Source organism: Mesocricetus auratus, unplaced genomic scaffold (assembly GCF_017639785.1).
Source record: "Mesocricetus auratus isolate SY011 unplaced genomic scaffold, BCM_Maur_2.0 Super-Scaffold_100010, whole genome shotgun sequence".
Classification (NCBI taxonomy): domain Eukaryota; kingdom Metazoa; phylum Chordata; class Mammalia; order Rodentia; family Cricetidae; genus Mesocricetus; species Mesocricetus auratus.
The window spans coordinates 33,378,277-33,402,708 of record NW_024429194.1 but is presented as its reverse complement, the minus strand read 5'-3'; the positions used below and the strand labels follow the sequence as shown (position 1 = coordinate 33,402,708).

Here is a 24,432-nt window from a genome sequence, read left to right as displayed (position 1 = left end):
GTTCCTAAAGGACAGTAGTCTAATGACTTCCACACTTCATCCAAGAAACATGCCAGAGACAGAGAATATACCAGGCTAGTGCTTTTCCAAAATGAGATGTATGAGAAATGTGTATTAACACTCCTTCAGGATCTTCCCACTGAACTAGAAGTTATTGGACCCAGGAATCTAAACTAGCTTTGTAGGTGATTAGGCTTCACAGGACATCTGACACCACCACTTTCTAGGTAGTTAGGTGCTGGTATTCAACACAAAACAAGGTAGACCTGGTCCCTGCCTCTTCATTATATTTTCCTCTCTCTGTCTCTCTCCCTCTTTCTGTGTGTAAGTCAGAGGGCAGCTCTCCGAAGCTGTGGCGTCAAACTTAGAGATCCACCTGCATCTGCCTCCCAAGTATTGGGATTAAAGGCGTGAGTCACCACGCCAGGCTGGTGAACAGCTGATTTCAATGAACTGGAATGGAAGGAAGGAGATGACATAGCAGGTGTGCCTAGGTCAAACTGAAAAGGGCCAGGGAGATCTTAAAGGATGGACATCAAACCTAAAACCTGGAAAGGAATCTGCCCCACACACAATAGCTGTCACTTCTAAAAGAAAAGAGGCGGCGTTGGGCTTGAGTCAGAGAAAAGGAACGCCGTGAGAAGCAGACCAAAGACAGAACTGCCTCCAAACAACCCTTGTCCACCGATACGCCCATCCTTCGCCTTCACTGATCATTTTGCTCATCCCTGAGGCTTTCGAAAAAAAACTCTTCTCCAAACTGCATAGGCTCCAGGGACGCCAAGCCCCAGGCGTGGCTCAACTCTTCTGGGATTCTCCGCCTGCATCTCACTGCTGCCCGGAACGGGCCTGCCCAACGTGATGACGTCAGTGTGCGCGCGCCAGCGGGAGGAGGAGTAGGGACCGCGGGCCGGCAGGCGCCCAGGCTTCGGTAACCTGTGCTGGGCGGGGGAGAGGAAGGGGCGGGGCGGGGAGCCCCCCAGAGTTGCTGGGTTGCGGACCCGACCCGGAGCGGGAGTCCTCGGCACGCTCAGCGCTCGCTTCTTTCCTGCAGCAGGCCCCGCACGGTCCGGCGATGGAGTTTCCGGACCTCGGAGCTCACTGTTCAGAGCCGAGCTGTCAGCGCTTGGGTGAGGGGCGGAGCGCGCGGGGGGGCGGGGCCGGACGACTGGGGCTGGGGACTGCAGGTGGGGCGGGAGGGTGGGCACTGGAGCTGGCAATGCCAGGAGGGCGGGGCTCGAAGTTGGGGGCGGAGGCTAGGGGCGTGGCCAAAGACATCGTGACCAGTGGAAGGGTTGCAATGTGCGGCAAAGAGGGCGGAGTTTTTCCTTTAGCAAGAGGAAAAGGACAACCAGGTTAGTTTCCCTTTGAACCTGCAATCCGACCCATTCTCTGTAGACTTTTTGCCACTCAAGTGCGATGCGTGCTCCGGCATTTTCTGCGCAGACCATGTGGCCTACGCCCAGCATCACTGTGGATCAGCTTACCAAAAGGTGAGGGGGCGATCGTGAGGGTGAAAGGGGGTGGTTGTAAGGAGAGGAGAGCGGGAGCAGATGTATTTCCCACTCTTAGTTATTGTGTTTCTAAGCCTTGGTACTGGGAAACTTTGTTTTCTAGTGTATTTGTGAGTGTATATCCAGGTTCTTTAAGAGTTTGGTTGTTTCTCAGACTGACTCCTGCCCCTTGATTATAGGATATCCAGGTACCTGTGTGCCCCCTCTGTAATGTGCCTGTGCCGGTGGCCAGAGGGGAGCCTCCTGACCGGGCTGTGGGAGAGCACATTGACAGAGACTGTCGCTCAGATCCTGCGCAGCAAAAACGCAAGGTAAATAAATAATGCCTGGGCTAGTGATGGACAACCCAGCTTCAAATACCGATGTCTGCCACCCGAAAAGGCTAGCTCCATGGGGCTAGAGGAGGAGGTAGGAGTTTCATAAATAACAAACCCTGCTTCATCTCAGATTTTCACCAATAAGTGTGAGCGTTCTGGCTGCCGGCAGAGGGAGATGATGAAACTGACCTGTGACCAATGTGGCCGAAACTTCTGCATCAAGCACCGTCACCCACTGGACCATGATTGCTCTGGGGAGGGTCATCTGACCAGCCGGGCAGGGTAATTGCCACCAAGTATTCTACTTGCTTTGCTTCGGCCATGCCTGCCTTGACCAAAGGAGTCTTTCTTTATGCTTCCCCCTGCCCTTTTGTTTCTGAATTGAGCCTAGGGCTGCAGACCTCAGGTTCTGAGATTACATATATTACTTCAGTCTCTTTTTATGCCTTTGAGATAAGAGTTCACTTTGCCCAGGCTGTCAGTGAACTCACTTGGCCCTATAGAGTTTTCAATTTTCCTGTCTGGACCTCCCAGGTAGCTGAAATTACAGACTATATACAAAATTGGGCCCAATTTAACTCCTCCTCAAAGTTTATGGTTTTGCAGAGTGCTTAGAGCAACTACCCTCTTGACTTCCAAAGCACACCCTGAGAGGTATGTTAGAATGCCTTTCTTCCCTACAGGCTAGCTGCTATCTCCAGAGCACAAGCTTCTACAAGCACTGTCCCCAGTCCAAGTCGGACCTTGCCTTCTGCTTCCTCTCCCAGCAGGTAAGTCTGCCCGTTCCTTCTCTCCCCCGTTAAGCCCCTTCACATCTCTAACCACAGCCTGTTTGATGTCTGCTGTAGAGCCACATCCCAGTTTCCAACCCGGACATCCCCTCCAGTGATTGCTTTGCAGAATGGCTTGGTGAGTTAGGGAAAGTATGGATATACAGAAGTACTTCTACATAGAGTGAAGTCCGAGGAAACTGGTCTTTTTTTTTTTTTTTCTCCCTTTGCAGAGTGAGGATGAGGCTTTGCAACGCGCCCTAGAACTATCTCTTGCAGAGGCTAAACCCCAGGTCCCAAGGTACCTACTCTGAATGAGGGCAAGATCTGTTTGGAAGGATGGAGGTGGGACCACTCCAACCCACTACAATAGCTAAAAACTTGGTTTCCAGATTAGATGAAATATCCCCAAAGGCTTTGATTTTCTCTGTGGCAATGGCAACATATGATAATATCCACCCTGTTGGTTACAGTAAAGATTGAGGTCACACTCAAGAGGTACTCGGCACCATGATGCTGACCGGATCCAATCCTGGGATTTTATATATTACAGTCAGAAACTTAAGCTCTCCCCTTCTCAGTTCTCAGGAGGAAGAAGACTTGGCGTTGGCACAGGCACTGTCAGCCAGCGAGGCAGAGTACCAACAGCAGCAGGTGTGAGGACTGGGTAGAACGGGTCCTGTGTTGGAGGGTGAGAAGTTAGGGTTGCTCCCTCCCAGTTGTGGAGAGTATTGGCGTGGTTGATTGTCTCTTTGCTTCCCTCCAGTGACTCCAGCTCATGCTGAGCCCTGACATGGGGCCTGCCCTCTCCTGTCTAGACGTTACACTGTCTCCTCCTTCTCCTCTCCTTGCTCCAGGCGCAGAGCCGTAGCTTGAAGCCGTCCAACTGCAGCCTGTGCTAGGGTCCTGGGCTTGGGGAGGGAGGCTCACCTGAGGACTGTGGCCCTCACATCTCCAGGGTACCCAGGGAAAGGAAGCACAGAGAAGCCCGGATTGCAGAGACAAACAGGAGTGACGTGGAGGACACTCCATGGAGCCTGGAGAGGAAGTTTGTGCAGCCAAGCCAAGGAAAGACCCTGTTAGCTCTGCTGCAGCAGGGAGGGTGGCTGGGAACCAATTCTCTGTCTGGGGCCTTGGTAGACTCTATCCCCAGCCCCTTTTATCATGTCTCCCCCAATATGTAATGGACAGGGAGAGGCCTGGGAAGAGTAAAGACCTTGGCAGTTAGTAAGATGTCTGTGTGTTTCTTTTTCCTCTCCAACCTAGAATAACCAGTGTCAGGAATGTTCATTCAATTCAATGATAGAGGGCCCCTTGCAGTCCCCCACACAACCCAGACACAGCTATCGTTGCACAGTCCATTTATTTCCTTACAGTGCTTTCTGGAAGACCCCTTTCTCTTACAATAGCAAGCACCAAACTCCTATAGCAGGATGAAATAGGCCAGAGAGGGAACACATCTTTTTCTCCTGAGTTAGCTTTTGGGAAAAGGTCACTTTTGTCACTATGCTATGTCCTGAGGTTTAGAGTCTTCAGAGACAGTTTCTTGTCCTTTCTGCTGCAACTGCCACATCTCAGCATACACACCACCTTGGGATAACAGAGCTTCGTGCCTGGGATGATAAAGCAAGTGTAAGTCTCACCCATGGGCTTCACCCCAATCTCAAAGAGAACAGAGGGAGACACCCTCCAGCGGCCTCTGCCCTGTTCATCCTGCATGGCTCACCTTCCTCTCTCTATGATGCAGCCGTCCTTGATGACGAGAATTTGGTCAGCACTGACCACAGTTGAGAGCCTGAGAGGTCAGACATCAGTTATCTACTACCCCCATCCAAAGTGGTCCAGTGGGCCAGCCATCGGAGCCCTGTAGTCCTGTACCTGTGTGCTACTACGATGGTGGTGCGGTTGGTGCAGACTTTGGCCAGAGAGGCCTGGATGGCTCGCTCATTAGATGTATCCAGTGCTGATGTTGCCTACAGAAAGAGCTTGGGTGAGATGGTCTTGCTACCCAGAGACTCCAAGGAGAGGAGGATGCAGGCTCCTAGTGGAGGCCTCAAGGATAGTTTGGGTTTATGAATTACAAAATGTTTTCTGTAAAAATGGACTGGTGCTCCCTTTGCAAGGTAGGGAACTGCTCAGGAAGTGGCTTAGCATGGATGGGAGAATGGCAGGCAGGGTTGGGGCCTCACCTCATCCAGCAGAATGATGTCTGGAGCCTTAAGAATGGTGCGGGCGATGGCCACTCGCTGCTTCTCACCGCCGCTTAGCTTCAGTCCCCGCTCGCCCACCTGCGTCTCATACCCTGTGGACAGTAAGCATCTCCCCACGTCACATGTGAATACACTTGGTTTCTTGGGCAGGTAGGCAAGGAAAGGGTGGAACTGAATTCAAGGGAGCAGCAGGATTTCACTGGGCAGGGAGAAAGACCTCACCTTCAGGGAAAGACAGGATGGCATCGTGAATGCCTGCAGCTTGAGCTGCGGCCTCTACCTCACTGTCCCCAGCTGCGATGCGACCGTAGCGGATATTGTTGGCAATGGTGTCATTGAAGAGGACAGTGTCCTGGGGCACAACTCCAATGTGAGACCGGAGAGAGATCTGGGTCACCTGAGTCCAAAAGACCAAAAGTACCCTGTCCTGTGAGACCCCTTCAGGCTTCCAGGAAGCACCAGGGATAAGCTGCCTAGGGGAAGATTAGACATGGCCACCCCTAATCCTAGTTGGGTGGGCAAATCACACAATTTCTCCAAGTCTTCCCCATTCATGAACAGAAAACATGGCTTCTGCCTCTTCACAGACAGACATGCATACTTCACATGGCACACTGTCCTTGTGATTACTTTCGTGGGTGACTGTCGGTCACATGACACTAAGAAGGTCCAGGTTCTTAAACTTTTGGAGGTCTGGGGAGTAAACCCAGGGGCCTTGGCTAGCTCAGTAAGCTTCAACTCCTCTCTCCCCCCCATTTACTTGGAGACAGGGTCTGGCTGAGTTAGTCAGGTTGGCCTTGAACTCATTTGTAGCTCTGGCAGAACTTGACCTTGCTATCCTCCATCCTGGGATTACATGCACCATCTGACCATACCAGGACCTAGCTTTTCTGCAAGGCTGTTATCTCAGGCATGCCTACCCTTTGTTGATCTTCCATAGATCCCTAGATCAGTCTTCTCTACAGTAACTTCACCTGTGAAATGTCCTGTCCATCTATTCGGATGCAGCCAGAGCTGATGTCATAGAAGCGAAACAGCAGGCGTAAAATTGTGCTCTTTCCAGCCCCAGATGGCCCCACCTGTTATATTGGAAAAATGGGAAGAAAATTCTCAGGCCCTCTGGCTTTTAAGGCTCCCTCTTTAAAAGGCCACCAGGGTCCAGGAAGGCTGCTACATTTGATCTTGTTGCCCGTTACAACCAAGCTCTGAATGCCTAGCCTGGGTCATGATGAGCCATCATCAACACTGAATGAGAGAAACTCAAGGAATTCGGGTCAAGTAGCTAGGTCTCCCCTCACCAGAGCCACCGTCTGTCCAGGCATCACAGTGAAGGACACATCCTGTAAAGTCTCCCGCCTGCAAGAAAGAATGGTGAATTCAGTAGTGGATCTCCTGAATCACACTAGTAGATGATTCTCCATCCCCAAAGCTACTAATGGTCCTTACCCTCTCCTGCCTATGATCTGTGCCCTATACCTCAGTGGTGGATTGCAAAGCTGGGCTTCAGAGCAGGATGAGGGTCAGGAAGGTGGTGTACAAGTAGATGGGGGGGAGAATAAAGGCAGGGCTCACCCATCAGCATAGCTGAAGTGTACATTTTCAAATTCAATCTGGCCCTTATGAAAACGAAGGGGCCCTGCTCCAGGAACATCCTTCACCTGGAGAAGAACACAATCAACATGTGCTACCATCACTGGCCTGGGATCCCAGACACAAGAAAATGCCCTCTCTCCTATCTCACGCCTCGCGCTACTCACTTCTGTTTCCTCTTTCAGCAAGTCAAACATGTTCTCCATGTCAATGAAGTTAGTCTGAATCATCCTGCAAAAATGAATGAAGGCTGGGGCTCGCTCAAGGAACGGAGAAATAGCAGTGCACCCTGAGCAGATGTGGGACAGGGATCAGGTTACCTGTAGTAGGTGCCAAACCAGTTGAGAGGCATGTACAGTTGAGTGATATAAGTGCCAAAAAGCACAAAGTCCCCAACCTGTAGAGACCCACAGAAGCAAATGTGTCACAGGAAGCCTGCAAGTTGCTCTTGCTGTCGCTTTATCTTCATCCTATCCAGGAGCCTGGCGGCCACCCACGGGCCTCAGGGCCCCGCTTCTCAGCCATCTACCCTTTCTTTCATGAGTCTGCCTCACCTGCAACTTCTGCTCACTGACAAAGTATGCACAAAGTAAGGAGCCGGCCAGGAGCCCAAGCCCAATCACCAAGTTCTGGGTCTGATTCAATACAACCAGTGAAGCACTTGATTTCCACTCCAAACCCTAAGGACAACAAACAAACAAACAAACAAACAGGAGGGAGGAATGACCTGTGGGACAACCACCACCAAATCCCACTCTGGTCTAAGCACCTTCAACTTTACCCCCTGGATTTCCCTCTTCTCAGTCCTGTTAATGACACAGGACAGCTCACATGAGTATCCTCACCTGATACTTGATGATGGCCTCTCGGTAGCGTTCTACTTCATAACCCTCAGCATTGTAGTATTTCACCTGAGGGGTTCACATAGCACAGAATTGTGGGATCATTCCCTCCAGAGTCCAGATCCCTTCTTCCCAATTTCTAAAGTTATTTTATTTTTATTTTTTTGGTCTTTTGAGACAAGGTTTCTCTGTGTAGCCCTGGATATCCTGGTGCATACTCTGTCTGTAGACCAGGCTGGCCTTGAACTCACAGATTCACTTGTGAGTGCTGCCTTCTGAGTGCTGGGATTAAAGATATGTACTGCCACTGCCTGGCATTTAAATTTATTTTTAGTAATTTTTTTTGTTTTGTTTTTCGAGACAGGGTTTCTCTGTATTGTTTTGGAGGCTATCGGTCCAGCCCAGCCTCGAACTCACAGAGATCCGCCTGCCTCTGCCTCCCGAGTGCTGGGATTTAAAGGCATGCGCCACCACCGCCCGGCTATTTTTAGTAATTTTTGAAAATGTTTTTGAAATGGGGTTTTATTATGTAGCTGGTTGACCTGGAACTTACTATGCTGTCCAAGCAAGATTTGAACTCAGAGACTCTTCCTGCCTCTGCTTCTTCCCAATTTCTAATGTCCCCTCCAATTCCTTTATCATCACGCTCCTCCACCTCTGCTTCTTCCCAATTTCTAATGTCCCCTCCAATTCCTTTATCATCACGCTCCTCCACCTCTGCTTCTTCCCAATTTCTAATGTCCCCTCCAATTCCTTTATCATCACGCTCCTCCACCTCTGCTTCTTCCCAATTTCTAATGTCCCCTCCAATTCCTTTATCATCATGCTCCTCCACCTCTGCTTCTTCCCAATTTCTAATGTCCCCTCCAATTCCTTTATCATCACGCTCCTCCACCACTCCTTGCTTCCCACCACCATCTTAGGGCTCCCTCTGTTACCGTCTCAAAGTTTAGCAGCGAGTCCACTGCTCGTGCCCTGGTGATGTTTTCCTGTGTGTTCATAGCACGGCGAAACTTGGCTCTCCACTCAGTGACCACAATAGTCAGGACTAGGAGAGAATGACAGGGGGGAGAAGAGCAACCCATCATCCCCAACAGCTGAGGCCAAAAATAGATGTCCATGCCCTGCGCCACACACACCAATGCTAGCACAACCTATGCTAGCACCCACGGTCCTAGACCCAGAAAGAGTGAGAACTGTACATTCGCCAAGGAAAGCAGATATCTTTGTAGTCTTGCAAAGTCTCGTGTAGAAAATGCTTCTGATGAACACATGTAAAGAAGATGCCACACAGTTTTCCCTGACTGGTCACACAGCCAGGACGTAATGTGACATACATACCCTTCCCTGGCTTTCATCTAAGATTCACCATTGACAGGGGAGTAGACTTCCCATGGCACCAGGAGTAGACAGCATAATTAAGGCCACCAATCCTCAGCCTGCTGAAGGTCAGTAGGCTGAGTTGGGGTAGGGCTCACAGCCAGTTCAGGAGTTGGTTCCCTGGGCAGCACTCACAGAGGTAAAGACTCATGCACAGGAACACAATGAGGCCAAACCAGGCATTGAAGAACATGCTGAAGTAGATGATGCCAATAATGATGTCAGCCAGGGTGGGGATGATGTTGAACACCAGGTAGCTAGAAGTAAGTCAGGTGAGAGCAAGGTTTGAGGATTTAGACCCAGCAATCTTATCTCTATGAACTTATTTTAGTGTAGTGTTTCATTTTCAACAGCAACAAATCTAAATACCTTTCAAGAGGTAGATGACTAATAAGGCTTGGTGGCAAAGGCCTGTAAACCCAGCCCTCTAGAGATTTAGGCAGGAAGACTGAAAGCTTAATGCTAGCCTGGGTAAAGACAGGGCTGAGGATAGGGACAGAGTGCTTCTCTGCCTCCCAAGTGCTGGGATTAAAGGCATGCGACACCAATGCCCAGCCCTCCAGGCGGTTTTGTTAAAGCAATTTTGAGAAAGAACCTATGTTGTGGTATCTTTTGGTTTAAAAAACAATAGCACAGCCAGGCATTGGTGGCCTCCAAAGCCACAGAGAAACCCTGTCTCGAAAAAACAAAAAACAAACAAAAATAACAACAACAACAAAAAAACCAATAGCATATTAGTTCTGAAGCTTCAGAGATTTAAAACAAAATATAAAAGCATGGCTTAACATACTAAACACAGCAGGGAAACCCTGGAGAAATGAATGGAATTCAAGATTTGTTCTATCAACATTATATTTCTTTTTAAGTTATATGCATATGGTTGGTGGGTGTGGGAGGTGCCTTAGAACGACAGAAGACAGTGTCAGATCTGGAGTCAGAGTGACAGGCGGTTGTGAGCTGCCTGAGGCAAGAGGTTTGGGGAACTGAATTCAGGTCCTCTGCAAAGCAGTATGTGTTCTTAACTGCTGAGCCTTCTCTCTAGCCCTCATTTTTGTTTCTTGAGATAGAATCCTAAATCATCCAAGACAGGCTCAAACTCATTATGTAGCCAAGGCTAGCCTTGAACTCCCGACCCTCCTGCTTCTACTGGGAGTATAGACATGTGCCACCACATGAGTGATCAGTCTGCATTATTTGAGTTATGGGACCTACTTCTTCCTGTGGTTTGCCAAAAAGACCTTAAACCAAGTCAGGTAGGAGAGCAAAGCAGTTCAAGCTCCGTCTTCCCAGCCCCCCCTCCCACACTCGGCGTCACACCTGAGCAGTCCTGTGACGCTGGATGTCCCCCGGTCCACAACCCGAAGCACCTCCCCTGTGCGCCGGCCCAGGTGCCAGCGCAGTGAGAGCTCGTGCAGATGGGAGAAGAGGCGCAGCTCCACACCTCGGGATGTGAACTGCTGTACCCGGATCCACAGGAAGGTCCGCAGGTTGCTCACGAAACCTGGGGAGACCAGGGAAGCCTTAGCGGGTCTCGGGGGAAGAGACACATCAGCCCAACACCAAGATGTGAGAGGTCTAAGAGCCCAGGGAACCTGTGGAAATAATTAATCAGAAGCAGGACAGTGTGGGAGTTCCCATGGGAGAGACTGATGTCAGCCAGGGTAAGGACAGAGTCCCTCATACCTGTACTGCCAGTGCCACCCCCCTGGAGGAACTTGAGGAAGACATAGGTGGTAACAGTCCAGGCCAGAGAGCTCCAAGGAGCCTTCGAAGTCAGTAAGTTCACTGTGGATTAAAGGTATCGGGGTTCACTGTCAACAACCAGGGCTCTCTAAGGCAAAACTGTCCCAGGTTCTGACCACCCAGCTCCCATCTTTTTATAACCTCCCCACTAAGGGCCACCCCACCACTAAGCTGAACATACTCTTCCACCCCCTCACCAATGTCCCTATAGAAGATGGGGACCAACACATTGAGTGCTCGGTCCAACCCCATGAGTCCAAGGCAGATGAGCACAATGAACTGTAATGCTGGACTCCCCCGAGGCCATAGGTAGCTACTCAGTAGGCGAAGCTTCCTGCCGAGGTCTCTCCAGGTGGATGTCCGGTCTGTGGATTGGGCCTAGGAAGATGACACACAGGTGGAGCATTAGAAAAAAGGACGACAGACAGGACCACAGTTCACAGGCATCTGAGGGTCACAAGTGGTCCCTCTCAGAGCTAGGAAAGCCACTGAGTCGCAGATTGAGCTTCAGCATGAGGACTAATTCACCTCTGGGGATAGGGATGATCAGGCCCCCCAAGAAATTTCTTCTCCTAAAGTTTGGCATTTAGACAAAAGCCAGCATTTGCTCAGAGGCATGAAGATAGTTCTACTTGCTAAAAGGAGTTATTCTGATCTCTGGCGAAATAGGCATCATAGTTATACAATTCAGGTATGACTATGGTCCCTATTGGCATGCCAACACTAACCTCTAAGCTCCGCCCTATTCACAAGCCCCGCCCTAGCTCATATATAACTTTGCAGACACACCCTCTCTCACACACCCCTGTTGCTTCTCCCTGCTTTCCCCAAAGACAGCCTTGGTCATTTGGAATACACTTTTCCCCTTTCACCCACACTGAGGCTGTTTGGTGTCTTTGCTGTGCCCATTTCATTCAGGAAGACTAATAAAACTAAACATTTACAAGGGACTGTGTTCTACCCCCAGCACAGCCACGAAGATATACTCTTGACTGAAAAAATTAGGTATACCTGGCTCCTTCCTCTCTCTCCCTCCCCCCCCCCGCTTTCCTTTTTGGTTTTTCAAGACAGGGTTTCTTTAACATCCCTGGCTGTCCTGGAACTCACTTTGCAGACCAGGCTGGCCTTCAACCCAGAGATCTTCCTGGTTTTGGAATTAAAGGCAGGGGCCACCAAACTTGTCATACCTGGTTTCTTTCTACATCTTGGTCTTCTTCATGAACCCGCAGGGTGTATGACTGGGGGCGAAGTCCAGGGGCCCAGAGCCCCAGGATAAACAGTCCTCCAGAGATCACATACCGCAGGACCCACAGGCCAAACTGAACCTAGAATGAAACAAAGTGCAGGTGTAAACCCCATTGTATTACTTCTTACAACGCTCAGATGCTTCTCAGGGGCCTAGCAACAGGTTTTAATAAAACCACAGTGACTCAGCACAGACACACCCATTCAAAGCTGGCTACCCCCACCAGTTGACTATCAGCTTCCAGACACCGCCAGACACTCCATTATTTTTTCTTCAAAGAGTCATCCTAAAGCATGGAGCCAGCAGGTCCAGAAACAGTACTTGTCAAACATCAGTGCTTCGCCTCCGCCCCATAATGCCCCTCACCTGCTGGCCCAGATCTGCCCTGGCCCACCACCACTGTGGGCTGTTCCACGATACCAGGGCCAAGTTCTCGGCTGCGAATGCCACGGTCCAGAGGAGCAGGAGACCCGAGCTATGCCTGAACTTCATCCAGACGCCCATTGCCAAACTCTGCCGTGCCTGGCGCCGTTCCGCCACCAGCAACCACAAGCCACAGGCGCTGGCCAGACTCCCCAGCATGGAAGCCAGCAGGAGGTAGCCTGGCAAGCGGACCCCCCGGGCAGTGCCCACTCGGCCAGCCAGGCCGGCCAGGGGCAGCGCCACCTGAAGTGTGGCCAGAAACAGCTGCAGGGCATAGGGAGCCACCCGAGAGTCAGCCGCCCAAAACAGTTCCTCTGTGCCAGAAGGCACATCCCGACGCCTGCAGGGAAGAACCAGCACCAAGGCCAGTGCCCCCAGAGCCATGAGTGTCGAGGGCACGAGTGTGAAGAAGAAGCAGGGACTCAGGCCATTCTGAGTCCAAGCCGGACCCAGCGGCCCTTCGGCCTCGCAGTAGTTGCCCACAGTCACCATGGCGATGTGTAGTTGCTGGCCGAACTCGAGGTCACTGCAGTATCGGAGAGTGGGCTGGCCACTCAGAGAGAGCCGCGGAGGCCAGGGTGTTTTGGGACATGGAGCTACGCCGCTGGGGCTGCGGGGAGGGCCGCACGTGGACCTGCCACACTGCCCACCCTGTCCGCGCACGCGTCACCTCCACGCACACTCACGCAAGCCACGTACGGCGTCCTTATCGATTCCCACTCGCTAGCAGATGGGACCCTCAGGCCCAGAGGCGCAGCACAAAAATGTTGTGCCCTTTACGGCAGCGGCCCCGCCCACGAGACCTACCCCGGGTTCTCATTGGCCAAGCGTGAGGAACGCAAATAGAAGGGCTGAGAGCCGGCTGGGTCACGTGTTCAGGGCGGGAAATCTGACCTGGAGACCTTGACCTCTGCAGAATTGTCCATCAAAATCAGCGCCTCCCGCCCCCGTTCTTTAAATAGCGATTACACTGGTCTCGAACCACTTCCGTTCCCTGGTCTTAGCCTCCTAGTACTGGGATTTCAAGCATGAGCCAACGGGATGACTTAGGTTTTCGGCGACAAAACCCTGAGCCTAGCACATCAACAAGCTACTGAAATACACAGGAAACAACAGCCCTTCTCTGAGCTCCAGCTCTGTATCCCCGCGGTGCCTCCGCTCTACTGGTTTCCAGAGTCTCCCACCCAGGTCTCTCTTACAGTCCTAAGAGCCCAGACGCTGCGTGAGAAAAAGAAGCCACAACCCGATCAAAGTCCCTTCTTTATTAAGGGTTATCAAGCTGTACAGGGTTTCCCACCCTGTTCTGCTGTGGCCTGCGACAGCAGAGGGCACCACCTTCGGCATAGTTTACCTCCCGCGGTCGAGCAGAGCTGGGAAAGGGGGTGTGGGGGAAGGACAGGAGCTGGATCCCAGCATGCAATGTCAAAGCCCTAGGCTAGGCGAGTCCGTTTTGCCTCCATCCTCCTTTAGGGGAGTGAGGGCAGGGCAGAGCTCTCTTGCTGGGATACAGGTGACTGAGGTCACAGGCCTGCCCTGTCAGTCCCCTACGCAGGTGGCAGAAGTACAAGCAGCAGCAGGGGGCCCAGGAAGGCCTCACACTCCCAAGTGCCCACCCTGAAAGTTGAAGAGGGCAGTAATGACTTTTCCTCCTGTTCCTGCCATTTAGATACCTTCCATCTTAGTGTCAAAAGACAGTGTGAGGGGAGCTGGGAGCGCCAGCTCTCACCCCGACAAAAAAGCAAAAGCCAAACAGAAGGGGCAAGCGAAAGAGAAGAGTAAGCAGCACACATGCCAGAGATGTGCCGGGAGCTGGGAGTGAGCTGGCCGTAGCACTGGTGAGGACTGAGCGTGAGGTAAGGGCCACAGCCTGGTCTGCTCAGCTATTCCAGACGGAGGCTAGGCTTCGGGGGTCAGGCTTCGGGCCCTGCCTCCCCACTCCACAGCTGGCACAGGTTCTTCTGCTTGGCAGCGACCGTGGTAGGAAGCCCTCTGGAGGCTTGCAGGGTGGATGCAGACATGGCAGTGCTGGGAGTGGGCTGCGGACCAGTTTCTAGCACCACACTCTGAGCCAAGGGAGTCCTGGGGACCAGGCTAGAGTCGTGTGTGCCCCTAGTCCCGAGGCCTCCAATTCTTCTTGGGCTCTGGCAAGCCCAGTGTTGGCACCTCCCTTGGCCAGGTAGGGACACACAAACACCACACACGTGGGGCCAGGCGACACTCAGAGAAGCCTCTCATGGCAGGCAGACGGTTGGCAGGGCAGCTGTTGCCTCCATCCTAGAGCATGGGAACCCTCTTCTGCCTTGTCTATACCTGTGGAGAGAAAATGACTAGGAGTAGAGATAATCTTCAGCTGTCTTCTTGCCTCAGAGGAGTCTAGAAATAAAGGAAATAAAAAGCTGGAAGCCTGGGGAGTAAGCCTTGAACTTCAGAGCAGTAAAAGGAAGTTTTTTTTAAAAAATTTATTATGTGTATATGGGTGTTTTGTCAGCATGCAAATCTGTGAATCACATATGTACAGCGCCTGTGGAGACAAGAAGACATCTGATTCCCTGAGACTGAAGTTATAGATGGGTTTGATCCACCATGAGGGTGCTGGAAGTTGAACCCAGGTCCTCTGAAAGAGCACCCAGTGTTCTTAAACACCAAGCCATGTCTCTAGCCTCAAGAAAGTGTTTTGAAAGGGAGTGGACAACACCATGCCCCGAGTGGGAGATACTTTGTTTTACAGGGGAAGTTGTTTCAATCTAGACGTCACCACTGGTGGCAGTTGAGCTGTTCTTGGCCTCGGAGCCCTTACCTTGTGCACCTGTGGGGGCAGCTCATCCTCCGAGCCCTCCTCTGGGACGGGCTCAGGATGTCTTGATGCCGGCTGCCCATCCTCTGCCCATCCTCCCAGGGGCAGCCTAGAGAAGTGAGAGGGAGCCCGGGGCACTGTGCCGGGATCTGTACAGAGAAGCAAGAACACAAAAAGCAATGTGAAGGCTTGGGGAACTATTTGGAGGGTTAGTCTCCTTGGATCCCGTCCCATTGGTATCTTTCTCCTTCTAAAGAACCACCCTTCGTGGAGACCTCTTTGCTTCTGTACTCCCAGTTGGATACCTGTGATGCCCCCGTAGCGCCTCTGGAAGCCGCCATGCAGGGCGGTGGTCTCGGGTGCTCCAGGCCGGGGTGTAGCACAGGGATAGCTGGCAGATCGGGGGATAGGTTGGGGGGCCCGGGCACCCTCTCCCCCCTCTTCAGGGGCACTCTCTCCACTCTCATCACTCTCCCGGCGGTGCCACACATGCCGCTCAGGCTCAGCCTGGGTCTGCTGCTTGTGGAGCTGGAGAAGTGGTGGGGGGCTGATTAGTTGGGGACAGGAGGATGTCTATCTGAAACAGCTGTACCCACCACAGTATCTTCCATTCCCACTCACACACCCTCCCCTACAATCTTACACGCACAGCATCTAAGATGTTAGTAGTGTACAGCAGATGTGCGATGCTCTACGGAGACCCCTGGAAAAGTCTCTTGAGTAGCTCAGGTTGACCCTGAACTCAACATATCATTGAGAATGATCTTCAATTTCTGATCCTCCTAACATCATCCCCCCTGGGATTATAGATATTTAGGCAATGCTGGGGATGGAACCCCTGACCCTGTATATGCTAGGTAAGCACTCCACTAACTGAGCTACACCCCAACTGATTTTACCCACTCTCTGATTAAGAACAAGCTAACAGAGGGTCTAAGAGTCAGGTGCTGTTTTAGGTACTCAACATGGTAGCGAACAAACAGAACTGCCGGTCCTTGTGGGGGTCGTACACTAGTGTTGATGGTGAGGAGGAAAAAATGATCATAAACTATTAAATAAAGACAAAAAACCCCTCAGATAGCACCAAGATGCTATGGAGAAAAACAGAACAAGAAAACTTAGGAGGCAGCTGTGTATGTGATAGCTCAACACGAGGTAGCAGGAATGAGGCCCGTCTGGTCTACATAGTCAAGAGCTAGATTTCTCTAAAAAGTGAAGAAAAAAAGGAAGGAGGGAAGACAGGAGGAGAGAAAGAAAGGGAAGGAAAAAGATTAGGAGGAGAAGCTAGGTCTAGATGCACAGGCATGTAATCCCCAGCTACTTGGGAGGCTATGGAAGGAAGATTACAAGTTCAAAGCCAGTCTAGCTAACTTAGTGAAAATGGCTTTCACAACAGTAAAGAAAAAGAAGGCTGAGGATATAGCTCAGTGCTTGCCTAGCATGTCCAGGGTCCTAAGTTCAATCCTCAATACTGAAAAAAAAAATGAGATTCAGGAAAGCAGAGGCAGGCGGCTTTTACTGATTACCATTAAAAAGTCTTGGAGTGAGGAGGAGGAGGAGAGAGGTCTCTAGGAAACAGGAGAGCACTCTTGGCTAAAGATACCATTAAAAGGACATAAGTGAAAATGGAGACTACAGAGCGCATAAGAGGCAGAGAAGGGCTGAGGTGTGCTGTTGTTCAGCGGCCCACTCACCTGGTGCATATAGAGGGCATGGAGGCTCATCTCCGTGGACGCGTACTCTGACAGCACCAGGCTCTGCAGCTGTCCTTCCCACACACTGCTCCCGGAGCTGGCTGTCCTGGCGTCCACTCTGTCCCTCCCAGCGTAGACAGAGAGCAGTCATCAACATTTTCAAGATCTAAAAACGTTTCTGTGGGCGACTGCCATGCCCTCCCATCATGACCTGCCACCACTCACCCAGAGCCTGTCATGGTGCAGGGAGCCCGGCCTTGGGGAGCCTGTCCAGGTTGTAGTGGGGAGAAGGATCGAAGGGCAGAAGCAACTTCAGCCCTGTGCCTGGAGCCCTGCAGGTCTCTGGACAGTGGGGGTCCCCGGCAGGATGAGCCAGCTACCACATTTGCAATAAGGCTCAGGGGCTATGAAAAAAAAGGGGGGGGGGTGAACAAAATTCTCAGGGTAGGGTGAGGCCTCTAATGTCCTGAACCTCAGGACCCAATGGCCCAGATTGAACAGAGGCAACCTTCCACCCTGTCACCCTATGTCCCGTGCTTATTCCTCTCACCGGAATCCACTGTGCCCACCGCCCGGACCCCAGATACACACCTCAGACTCAGACTGTAGGGACTGGATGGACGTGAAAAGGGCATTCTCAGGGAGCAGACCACCTGGGGCAAGGCCAGCAGCTGCTCCATCTCGCTGAACCTGCTCCTTGAGGAAGCCCAGGAAAGCTGTGCTCTCACGGGGTGGCTGCCAGCCAGGGTTAGTGATGGCAAAGTGCATGAGTGACAACTCTGTCTTCCCGTCCTCAGCCTGCTGGTACACCGAGGCCTCGGTCTGCCCTCCAGACAGCCACTGTGCAAGAGAGAAGGCAGTAAGCAGGCCTGGGTGCTTACAGGAACCCTTCCTTACAGCAATCTTTCCTGCTGGGAAGAGGCCTTGGCTCTGGAAGATCGTGACTTCAGTGCATTGTCATATCTGCCTAGTAACCCCGATGCCCACCCCAGGAGTGGCCACATACTGGATCAGCTACTAGTATTGCACTTTTCTCAAGGGAACATGGCTGATGGTTCAAATCAAGGCTGGGATCCAGCCAGATTCCTGTTGACCATTGTGTCCCTGGTGCAGCGATGCCCCACCTGCAGGGCTACCCTTTGGTGCTTTGCTGGTCCCGAAAGGATAGCTTTAGGCAGTTTTCCCAAGGTTACTATGAGCCAACACTGTCCCTGAGCATCTGCCCTGACCTCCCTTGCTCGGTACCTGAGGATGACCATGCTGGCGAACGTCCATTTGAGCAAAGGAGCAGGTGTCTCCAACACCAACGACCTCTACTGTAAAGTTGCGGAAGAAGTCTATTATCTCCAGGGCCCGGGGGCGTAGGCAGAAAATGAGAATGAGGGGCGTGACGATGGGACTCAGCAACTCCTCCAAGATGAACACCTAGAAGGGAGGGGACTAAGGTTACAAGCAAGCAGGAGACAGCCCAGTCCTCATCACCAAGACACCAGTCAGTTTCTAGCAAGCCCTAACTCCAACTCCACTCACTGCCTTGTACTGGAAGAGCTGGGCAAACTCGTCCCGGGTCTGCGAGCGGTGGGCATTACCCTGCCAGTGGTCAGGCATGTAGTGGATATGAGCAAGGATCACTCGGAGCAGCTGCTCGGGGCAGAACACCATGTGCTGGTCTGGGATGAAGGACCTAGTAGGATCGGGTTCACGGTAAGACATAAGCCTTTCCCAGAATGCCAGTCTGCTTATTCCCACCCACTGCCCTGGCACACCTGCACACGGTCACCGTGACTCCCAGAAGTGTGACGGTAGTGAGGACATGCTCCACAGCCAACACATCTTCATCGTAGATAGTGAGAGCGATGAGCACAGCCAGGATAGAGCCAGCGAAGAAGGCACCGTTCTTGGCCAGCAGAGTCAGCAGGGGCGACAAGAAGCAATTCATGTACTTGGAGGCAGGCTTGTAGCCACGGTTGAGGCGGGACTGCAGCTCGTGTTCCAGCTCGTTGAAGTGGCGGAGGTAGCAACGGCCATACAGTGACCAGCAACGTGCTCCCAGGGCCCCTGGCTCCCTCTTCAGCACCTCAGCATAGCTGAAGAAGGCATAGAGGATCTGCCAGATGAGGATGAGGGGACACAGCAGGAAGTTGGCGATACCAATCCACAGGATGCGGTGGCTGAGGCGCTGGGCCAGCTCGAGCCGTTGTCCCCCACGTTTGTACTCAGGCTTGAGGCTCCACTCATTGAGGAACAGAGAACCAGGTCCCCAGAAGAGGATCAGCTCAAAGTTGTACTTGAGACCACGGGTAAAAAAGACAACCTCTCCAAGGCCAGGCAGGCGGAAGCGCAGGGGCAGGAGGGATTTGTTCACCAGGGCCACCATGTAGTTCTGGAAACGCAGGATGCGATGGTAGATGTCCAACTCTGTCAGCTCACGCTTGTGGATGCAGATCTGATGCTCCTTCTGCGTCTGCACAATCCGGGCCTGCACTTCCTGCCATGTGCAATAGGGGAGGGCCGACTGCAGGGCAGGGTGGACAAGAGCACACGAGATGTTACCTGAACCCTTTGCTCCACCCAGACCACGTGCTTAGATGAGAGAGGTTTCCTGACCTGCTGTGCTAGTTCAGATCAGGGATGCCCCTCAAGGGCCCATGTGTTAAGGGCTTGGTCCCCAGCCAGTGGTACTATTAGCAAGTGGTAGAATGCATAAGAGGTACAGCTAGAGGGATTAAATTAGGTCATGGGGGCTGCTCTTGGAGGAGATAACGGGGACTTTGGATCCTGCCCCTTCCTGCCTTCGTCTTTACTTCCTGGCAGACATGAGGTGAACAGGATTCTTCTGTCATGTGCTCTTGCCATGACATAATGCCTCACCAAAGGCACCAAAGAAACTGGACCAACCAACTGCAGACTCATATCTCCAAAACAGAGCCCAAATCAATCTTTTGTCTTTATACACTGATGGAGGGTGTCCTTCTGTATATGTTTCTCATTGGTTGATTTGTCCCCGTAGCCAGGCAGGAAGCATAGGCAGGGCTAGCAGACCAGAAGGCTGGGGAGAGGAAGGCAGAGGAGCCACTGGGGAGACACCATGTAGAGGCAGAAGGAGTAACATGCCGGGGCATCACTGGGTAAGTCAAGAGCACGTGGGAATACTTAGATTAGTAAAAATAGGTTAATAAATAAGAGACAGACAGCCAGTAAGGAGCCTGAGCCATCAGCCAAACAGTTTCTAATTAATAAAAGTTTCTGTGTGTTTATTTGGGCCTGCAGGGCAGTGGGACCAGGCAGAACAGAAACTTTGGTCTACAATACACTGATTATCTCAGATATTTTTTCACGTTAACAGAATGTTGACTACCGCACCTGCCAGTGACAGCTATGGACATGAGATGCTCAAATACGTCTACCTCATCCTTCCTAAGATATCTTAGGCTGTGTTGCTAATGGCCCAACTTCTGCTCTTACCATGGGGATACGTAGAGCATGCAGGTAGAAGGAGTGTATCTCCCAATAGCAGCAAATGTTATATATGAATTTGATAAGCCGGTGGATCCAGAAGACACCAGCAATGACCAGGATAGTGATGAGTGAGCCATTTTCCTGAATCCTGGTAGGGAAACAGAAAGGGAGGTAGGGTCCTTGAGGTTAGAGTCTTTGCAACATGTTCTGACAGTGAGTTGCTGCCTCATATCCCACTCCAGTCTCTACTCAATGGCAGTATCTCAGGGCCTTCATCCTTACCTGGCACTACAGACTTGGGCAGGCAAAAAGGCATCTGGCAGAGTGACCTTGACGGGCTCAGTAGGATGAAGACTGTGGTTCACCATCTTGTTGGCAAATAGGATGTCGTAGTCCACACAACTAACCAGGAAGGTGGTGAAGGCAACCACAAAGAGGAACTGCCTGGGAAGTTGGAAAGAAGGGATGGACGACAAGTCAAAGAGGTGCCGGCGAAATAAAGTGGAGAAGCGGTGAGCCTGGGAACCACCGAGCAGGGTGGGAAATCAAAGGGGCTGGAGACTGCCTAATGACCTCTGTCAACTGCTCAATCTCATAAGACATTTCAGGCACAAATTGACTCCTGTATTTTCCTCTTAGGATTAGGTGCCACAGAAGCACCAAGCAATATTTTCACATCATGATAATCTGCAACCATCATTGGACTTGATTTTCAGAGGTTTTCTGATTATGGCCTATGGGTGTGTGTGTGTGTGTGTGTGTGTGTGTGTGTGTGTGTGTGTGTGTGTGTGTGTGTGTGTGTTTCAAAACAGGGTTTCTTTGTATAACAGTCCTGCTGTCCTGGAACTTGCTTTGTAGTAGAACCAGGCTGGCCTCAAACTCAGAGATCCTCCTTACCTCTGTCTCCCAAGTCCTGGGAGGCCCAGTTAGTGAATTCCTTTTTTTTTTTTTTCCAGACAGGGTTTCTCTGTGGCTTTGGAGGCTGTAATGGAACTCACTTTGTAGACCAGGCTGGCCTCAAACTCACAGAGTTCCACTTGCCTCTGCCTCCCCCAGTGCTGGGATTAAAGGCGTGTGCCACCAACGCCCGGCGTGAATTCCTTTCTTATCATTATGAAAAACATCAACAACAACAACAACAAAAGAAGTCCCATTCTGCTGGGTGTGGTAGTTCATCCCAGACTTGAGTTAAATCAAGCAGGTAAATTTCTGTTCAAGGCCAGCCCAGTCTACAAAGGGAGTTCCCGGAAAGCCAGGGATACAGGAAGAAACCCTGTTTCAAACAAACAAACAAACAAGCAAACAAACCCCCACTCTTCCTACCTCCTCCCCCTCTGGCAACACCAGAGTATTGCTCCCTACTGAAAAGGCTCTCTAACCCGCAACAGCACCAGAGTATTGCTCCCTACTGAAAAGGCTCTCTAACCCGCAACAGAGGCAATGTGTAGTCAGACAGAACACAGGCTCTTTCTTCAACTACAGCCTAATACCTCCTGACTGAACCACATAGATCCTACAGCCTTGAGAGTGAGTTGTAAGTTGTCATGAAAGAGATAACCTGGGAAGCTCTTCTTGCAAGAGGTGAGGCTGTAGATTTTGATACCATGCTGGTCCTTAGCTGTAAAGAGTTGGAGCCTAGGATTGAGTTGGATTGGCAGGCATGATGAGCAAAAGGGAAGATGGGGATATGTATTCCTTTACCACAGTACCCATCCCTTTGTATACTTACATGAGTTCAAAAATCTCTCCAATGAGCATACACGTGAAGCCATTCTTCTGATGCAGATTATAAACGTGTGAGTGTTAAGAACAAATGGCCAGGAAGCACAGACACTTAAGAACACAAGATTTTGATGTCATCACATTCCCAAGCTGAAGTCCTGGATCTATAACTTTCTGGAGTGTGACCTTTAACAAGTTACTACTCTGAGCTTTTTTACAACGGCAAATTAATAGCAGACATACTTATCTTTTAGGATTATTAAGTGTAAGAAAATGCATTCAAAATGACACAGAAATGACAGAGTCAAAAGACATCATTACCATTAACGATCCTTAGAACATAAGTGCATAAAGTAAATATGAGGTATCGTTATCTTTTTTTTTCAAGACAGATTTCTCTGTGTAGCCTTGGCTGTCTTGGAACTCTGAACTGCACACCAGACTGACTGCCCTTGAACTCAGAGATCTACCTGCTCCGCCTCCCAAGTGCCGGGAGGAAAGGTGTGTGACACTATTGCCCAGCTGTTATCATTACTTTTTTTTTTTTTTACGAGTCAGGGTTTCTCTGTATTGTTTTGGAGGCCTCGAACTCACAGAGATCTGCCTGCCTCTGCCTCCCTAGTGCTGGGATTAAAGGCGTGTACCACCACCGCCCTGCTGTATCATTACTTTTAACAATCGTTATTTCACAACGAGTTTCATTTCCCCTTCCATGGGCTGGAGTGGAACTCATCCCCATTTCCCATCAGGAACCTAGCTCAGAGAAAGGTGAAACGGTCCCAGAGCAGCTCCATCACAGAGACATAAAGGATATTCGAGAGAAGAAGAGGTCAAGGTTTTCGATGTGGTGCCAAGGTGCTGTAGAGCAGTGGTCAGATGTCAGATCCCTGAAGTAACTGTCCCCCTGCCACCCTGCCCCCTCAGGGTTCTCCCAGTAACTTCCGCCCATGCCCCTGCTCTGGTTGTCAAGTCCCTAAACTCACATTTGCTCCCCTCAGCCACGTGCACCAACAGGTCCTCTTCCCCTGGGGGCGAATCGCTATAGGAGGCCTCTAGGCGCTGATATTCGGTGTCAAACTGTGCCATCACCACAGCCACCTGTCCAGCTTGTTAACCTGCCATTGGGGAAGAAGAACCTGTATCAGATCAGGCACTGCCTGCTTTCTGTCCTGCCCACCAGGCCAGAAGGAATGAGAAAGAATCCTTGGGATTTGTCTGTAACACTAACTTCCTTAGCTCAGAAACAAGCAGGAATAATAACCCTGGAGGAACAGTAAGTGTGGGACTTGAGGGCCCTTAATTCTGGTCATCCATTCCCAGAACCTTTACTGGGTGGCTACTGTGCCAGAATCTGCCCCCTTTGGTGTGGGGCGAACTGCTTCATCTTCTGTCCAGTGAAGAGAACATTTCCTCCCCTGCCCCTCCTGGAAACCCTGGTCTCTCCAGAGACTAACAGTTTGGAAGTATTTTTGTAAACAAATGTTTAAGATAAGCACATGGCCCTACCAGCTCCATGGACAGTTTCTGCTCCACGCCAGTCCTGGATGCCCTGGTTGGACAGCTGCTGGAGGAAAAGGTGTCAGGCCTCAAAGAGTGGGGAGTTGGGACAGACAGGAATCCAACCCTCCCACCCAGCCAAGCTCCACTAAAAGGAGGGCACCTTTAGTTGTGACAGACCTCTCCTGGATATTCTATGTAGGACCATTCATCTACTTCTAGGATACCCAGGGATAACTAAATGCTCTGACCCTGTGCAGACTGATCAGGACAGGCCCAAGTCTATACAGTCTACCTCAACTTCAGAAATCAGGCATGCTTTTGAGTCCAGAAAATCCCAACAAGAGTCTTAAGATTTTTCTGAACAACCCCTTCTGCTTCCCTAACATCAAAGACCTAGGTAGGCATGGTTTCTGGATGGGAAATTTCCAGTCTATGTAGTCTCCAGATCCTGGTTGAATAAGTGGGTTCCCCAGGTGCCTAGAGCCAGGTGGGGTCAAGGGTATGGTATACTCCAAATCAGCGAAGACTCTAGGGACGGTGGATTTTGGTCCGATCTGGTCCCTGAAGGAGTCCCTAGGTTATCGAAAGCCCTATCCCTCAGGAAAAACACTCACCTGGTCGGTGTAGACCCTGGGCCCATGGATCTCCCCAGGAAGAGCCTGTGCTTAGGGGTGTTTGTGGATGGTGGAGGGGTCGAGCCAGACCTACAGCTGATAACCCTGATGGGCTGGGATGCCTCCCCAAACCCAGCCACCTAGACCCGAGCACAGCGCGCCCCAGGGTCGCCCGGCCCCAGGCCGGGGGCTAGGCTCCCAACAGCGGACAACCCGGCGCGCGGCCCCGGCGCACGCGCGCTCCCCTGGCCGCGCGCGCCCTCTATCAAAACATTCTGGCTGCGCGCCCCCGGCCCGCCCGCGGTTCCCCTTCCCTCGTTACGCATCGCGAGCTCACTTGGGGATCTGTGGGCACCCTTGGCGAGCTTGGGCCTGGGTCTGGGGATTCCAGTTACCAGCCTCGCGTGTCACCGCAGGAACCGCGACCCGGGCGATTCCAGAAGCCCGGTCTGTTCTTCTGGGCTCGGCCAGACCGGGAGCGCTAGGCCCTCCGTCTGTCATTCACTGTCACCCGCAGCCAGTCTGGCCAATAAACAAAGGGGGTGGAGACATGGTGGCCAATTCTTGGCCCAGGGGGCAGGACGAAAGGTTGGAGGCGGGTCTTGTAGCGCAGT

The 24,432-nt window shown here is 51.6% G+C and overlaps 3 protein-coding genes across 10 annotated transcripts; 1 reads left to right on the top strand and 2 right to left on the bottom strand.

Annotated features, from left to right (window-relative positions):
* The first annotated feature begins 781 nt into the window (after positions 1 to 781).
* On the top strand, positions 782 to 3,828 carry Zfand2b (zinc finger AN1-type containing 2B). Of its 3 annotated transcripts, none has more exons than XM_040753287.1 (10): positions 782 to 931; positions 1,055 to 1,130; positions 1,399 to 1,493; positions 1,694 to 1,825; positions 1,962 to 2,113; positions 2,515 to 2,601; positions 2,680 to 2,740; positions 2,835 to 2,902; positions 3,183 to 3,255; positions 3,560 to 3,828. In XM_040753287.1, the coding sequence occupies exons 2-10, from the start codon at positions 1,076 to 1,078 to the stop codon at positions 3,614 to 3,616; spliced, it is 780 nt and encodes a 259-aa protein (XP_040609221.1). In that variant the 5' UTR covers positions 782 to 931; positions 1,055 to 1,075; the 3' UTR covers positions 3,617 to 3,828. The 3 variants fall into 3 exon arrangements, with proteins under 3 accessions (XP_040609221.1, XP_040609223.1, XP_040609222.1); XM_040753289.1 differs by having other exon boundaries at positions 3,459 to 3,828; XM_040753288.1 differs by having other exon boundaries at positions 811 to 931; positions 1,058 to 1,130.
* A 117-nt stretch (positions 3,829 to 3,945) lies between these two features.
* On the bottom strand, positions 3,946 to 12,826 carry Abcb6 (ATP binding cassette subfamily B member 6 (Langereis blood group)). The gene is made up of 19 exons (XM_040753273.1): positions 11,979 to 12,826; positions 11,554 to 11,691; positions 10,564 to 10,744; positions 10,307 to 10,408; positions 9,941 to 10,124; positions 8,759 to 8,880; positions 8,182 to 8,291; positions 7,247 to 7,312; positions 6,956 to 7,081; positions 6,722 to 6,798; positions 6,569 to 6,632; positions 6,384 to 6,469; positions 6,110 to 6,167; positions 5,786 to 5,890; positions 5,034 to 5,208; positions 4,791 to 4,903; positions 4,480 to 4,574; positions 4,328 to 4,396; positions 3,946 to 4,214 (listed from the first exon to the last, which is right to left on the bottom strand). The coding sequence occupies exons 1-19, from the start codon at positions 12,525 to 12,527 to the stop codon at positions 4,106 to 4,108; spliced, it is 2,529 nt and encodes an 842-aa protein (XP_040609207.1). The 5' UTR covers positions 12,528 to 12,826; the 3' UTR covers positions 3,946 to 4,105.
* A 456-nt stretch (positions 12,827 to 13,282) lies between these two features.
* Positions 13,283 to 24,331, bottom strand: Atg9a (autophagy related 9A). Of its 6 annotated transcripts, none has more exons than XM_040753275.1 (16): positions 24,156 to 24,329; positions 23,211 to 23,268; positions 22,688 to 22,819; positions 22,519 to 22,562; positions 21,712 to 21,776; positions 20,265 to 20,426; positions 19,989 to 20,130; positions 18,290 to 19,038; positions 18,054 to 18,207; positions 17,769 to 17,948; positions 17,115 to 17,363; positions 16,749 to 16,927; positions 16,524 to 16,641; positions 15,135 to 15,357; positions 14,833 to 14,978; positions 13,283 to 14,345 (listed from the first exon to the last, which is right to left on the bottom strand). In XM_040753275.1, the coding sequence occupies exons 3-16, from the start codon at positions 22,788 to 22,790 to the stop codon at positions 14,340 to 14,342; spliced, it is 2,520 nt and encodes an 839-aa protein (XP_040609209.1). In that variant the 5' UTR covers positions 22,791 to 22,819; positions 23,211 to 23,268; positions 24,156 to 24,329; the 3' UTR covers positions 13,283 to 14,339. The 6 variants fall into 6 exon arrangements, with proteins under 6 accessions (XP_040609209.1, XP_040609208.1, XP_040609212.1 ...); XM_040753274.1 differs by having other exon boundaries at positions 23,211 to 23,265; XM_040753278.1 differs by lacking the exon at positions 24,156 to 24,329 and adding an exon at positions 23,819 to 24,059.
* Between the last annotated feature and the right edge of the window lie 101 nt (positions 24,332 to 24,432).

Excerpts from the sequence above, each read along its gene's own strand:
- Atg9a (XM_040753279.1), bottom strand. The coding sequence starts at position 22,790 with ATGGCACAGTTTGACACCGAATATCAGCGCCTAGAGGCCTCCTATAGC. Across the intron at positions 22,563-22,687 it reads CGTGGCTGAGGGGAGCAAAT|CACCTTGGCACCACATCGAA; the intron begins GTGAGTTTAGGG and ends ACTGCTCTACAG. Across the intron at positions 17,949-18,053 it reads AGCTCTTCCAGTACAAGGCA|GTGTTCATCTTGGAGGAGTT; the intron begins GTGAGTGGAGTT and ends CCTCCCTTCTAG.
- Zfand2b (XM_040753287.1), top strand. The coding sequence starts at position 1,076 with ATGGAGTTTCCGGACCTCGGAGCTCACTGTTCAGAGCCGAGCTGTCAG. Across the intron at positions 1,826-1,961 it reads CTGCGCAGCAAAAACGCAAG|ATTTTCACCAATAAGTGTGA; the intron begins GTAAATAAATAA and ends GCTTCATCTCAG. Across the intron at positions 2,903-3,182 it reads GCTAAACCCCAGGTCCCAAG|TTCTCAGGAGGAAGAAGACT; the intron begins GTACCTACTCTG and ends TCCCCTTCTCAG.
- Abcb6 (XM_040753273.1), bottom strand. The coding sequence starts at position 12,527 with ATGGTGACTGTGGGCAACTACTGCGAGGCCGAAGGGCCGCTGGGTCCG. Across the intron at positions 6,633-6,721 it reads TGGTTTGGCACCTACTACAG|GATGATTCAGACTAACTTCA; the intron begins GTAACCTGATCC and ends TCATTTTTGCAG. Across the intron at positions 4,397-4,479 it reads ACCATCGTAGTAGCACACAG|GCTCTCAACTGTGGTCAGTG; the intron begins GTACAGGACTAC and ends CTGACCTCTCAG.